Genomic DNA, 1,496 nt, shown 5'->3' with positions numbered 1-1,496 from the left:
GAGAGAGAGTAGAGGGGGGAGAGAAAAGAGATTACAGGGGTAGAGTGAGAGCAAGCGATTAAAGAGAAACTAGAGGAAAGAGGAAGACTAAAGAGAGATGAGGGGAAGAGAGAGGTAAGCATGGAAGATGAGAATAAAGAATGGGGGGGGGGAAAGTAAAAATAAGTAAGGATGAGAAGGGGTGAGGAAGAAGAGAGGTAGAGAGACATGGCCAAAGGAAAGAGAGGGAGTAGAGAAACTAAAGAGTACATAAAGGGTCACTTACTCCTGTTGAAAGGTGGACGAGTGTGAGTTGTTGGTACAGTAGGGACCTTTCCATTGGGGTTCAGCGGGAGCAAAGAGACAAAATTTTGACCATCAGGGTCCCTCATTTGTCTCTCGTTATTGACCGTAGAGCTAGTACTTGACCATTGTTTCACAGAAACACTTCGGTCAGTATTCACCTCGGACCGAATCGCTTCTTCGGCTTGGACCATCTGCAAGAGAGGAAATTAGTTAAAACCAGTGTTGCAGACAACAGAAAATACCCACCAAAGGGGTCGGACAATGGGTTGTAAAAGCACAAGAGTGGTCAATAAGATAGTATACCACAAAAGTGAGACGACAAGCAATAAAACCACAGGAGTGGACAAAGGGCAGTATACGGGCACGTACATAGAAAATACAAGGCATGCAAAGAGAAAGCACCATCAAAAGGGAATTAAAAGCAGTTTAGAGACTCAGGGGTGGCCAAACTCCAGATGTTGACACTGCCAGGACAACCAAACAATATATCGATTCAAAAACAGAATTCCTCTCTTTTGCTTGTTTCAGTTATTTGAGACTGTGGCCATGCTGGAGCACTGCCTTTATTCGAGCAAATCGACCCCAGGACTTATTCTTTGTAAGCCTAGTACTTATTCTATCAGTCTTCTTTGCCGAACCGCTAAGTTACGGGGGACGTAAACACACCAGCATCGGTTGTCAAGCGATGTTGGAGAGAGACACAAACATATATACATACACACACACACACACACATATACATATATACGACGGGCTTCTTTCAGTTTCTGTCTACCAAATCCATTCACAAGGCTTTGGTCGGCCCAAGGCTACAGTAGAAGGCACTTGCCCAAGGTGCCACGCAGTGGGACTGAACCCAAAACCATGTGGTTCGTAAGCAAGCTACTTACCACACAGCCACTCCTACACCTCTGCTAAAAATAAATACACAATAACCATAATCAAAAACATCATACAAACAAACATATATAAATACACACACAGACAGTCTGGGAGATATCTGATGGTAGTGAAATAGTATTTAACTGCTATTTCTAAATTTCGGTATGTGGTGAAGCAACTTTGCTGAACCCTAATTATAATTATGCCTATAATTATAAAATTTTTGTGTGTGTATATATATATATATATATATATATATATATATACATATATATATACTCTTTTACTTGTTTCAGTCATTTGACTGCGGCCATGCTGGAGCACCGCCT

General features: G+C 41.8%; 1 protein-coding gene across 1 annotated transcript in view; it reads right to left on the bottom strand.

Annotated features, from left to right (window-relative positions):
- LOC106878836 (DNA excision repair protein ERCC-6-like) overlaps nt 1-1,496 on the bottom strand; it is a 51,624-nt gene that overhangs the window by 7,893 nt on the left and 42,235 nt on the right. Inside the window, exon 16 of the mRNA XM_014928177.2 lies at nt 266-476. Within this exon, the coding sequence (XP_014783663.1) occupies nt 266-476 (211 nt within the window). The remainder of the gene's footprint in view (nt 1-265; nt 477-1,496) is intronic.

This window comes from Octopus bimaculoides, chromosome 25 (genome assembly GCF_001194135.2).
Source record: "Octopus bimaculoides isolate UCB-OBI-ISO-001 chromosome 25, ASM119413v2, whole genome shotgun sequence".
Lineage (NCBI taxonomy): Eukaryota > Metazoa > Mollusca > Cephalopoda > Octopoda > Octopodidae > Octopus > Octopus bimaculoides.
This window is presented reverse-complemented; position numbering and strand designations above follow the sequence as displayed.